This window comes from Monopterus albus, unplaced genomic scaffold, assembly GCF_001952655.1.
Source record: "Monopterus albus unplaced genomic scaffold, M_albus_1.0 scaffold8134.1, whole genome shotgun sequence".
NCBI classification, from domain to species: domain Eukaryota; kingdom Metazoa; phylum Chordata; class Actinopteri; order Synbranchiformes; family Synbranchidae; genus Monopterus; species Monopterus albus.
Window position 1 is genome coordinate 1 of NW_018135984.1, and position 529 is coordinate 529.

General features: G+C 52.0%; 1 protein-coding gene across 1 annotated transcript; it reads left to right on the top strand.

Moving 5' to 3' along the window:
* Positions 1 to 4: 4 nt before the first annotated feature.
* LOC109954394 (Friend leukemia integration 1 transcription factor-like) lies at positions 5 to 523 on the top strand (the record flags this gene model as incomplete). The annotated part of the gene is made up of 1 exon (XM_020589740.1): positions 5 to 523. A coding segment is annotated over one exon (372 nt), but the record flags the coding sequence as incomplete, so codon positions are not given.
* Positions 524 to 529: the final 6 nt, after the last annotated feature.

Genomic DNA, 529 nt, shown 5'->3' on the forward strand with positions numbered 1-529 from the left:
CAACATGAACTACGACAAGCTGAGCCGTGCACTGCGCTACTACTATGACAAAAATATCATGACCAAGGTGCACGGCAAGCGCTACGCATACAAGTTCGACTTCCACGGCATCGCTCAGGCACTACAGCCTCACCCAACCGAGTCTTCCATGTACAAGTACCCCTCGGACCTAGCCTATGTGCCTTCCTACCACACTCACCAGCAGAAGGTCAACTTTGTGTCTCCACACCCTCCTTCCATGCCCGTCACCTCCTCCAACTTCTTTGGACCCACTGCTCCATACTGGAGCTCACCTACTGCAGGCATCTACCCCAATCCAAATGTCCCCCGCCATCCTAACACCCACGTGCCATCCCACCTGGGAAGTTACTATTAAAATCCTTCCTTTCTGACCAACCACCACCTTCTTTAACCCCCCTCTCCCCACAACAAAGCCCACACTTGCTGACCTGCGCTCCCAGTGATGCCGAACCAGTGAAGGCTGAATTGATAAAGGCTTTTGTCTTTTGAAGAAATTCCGCTCCTAATT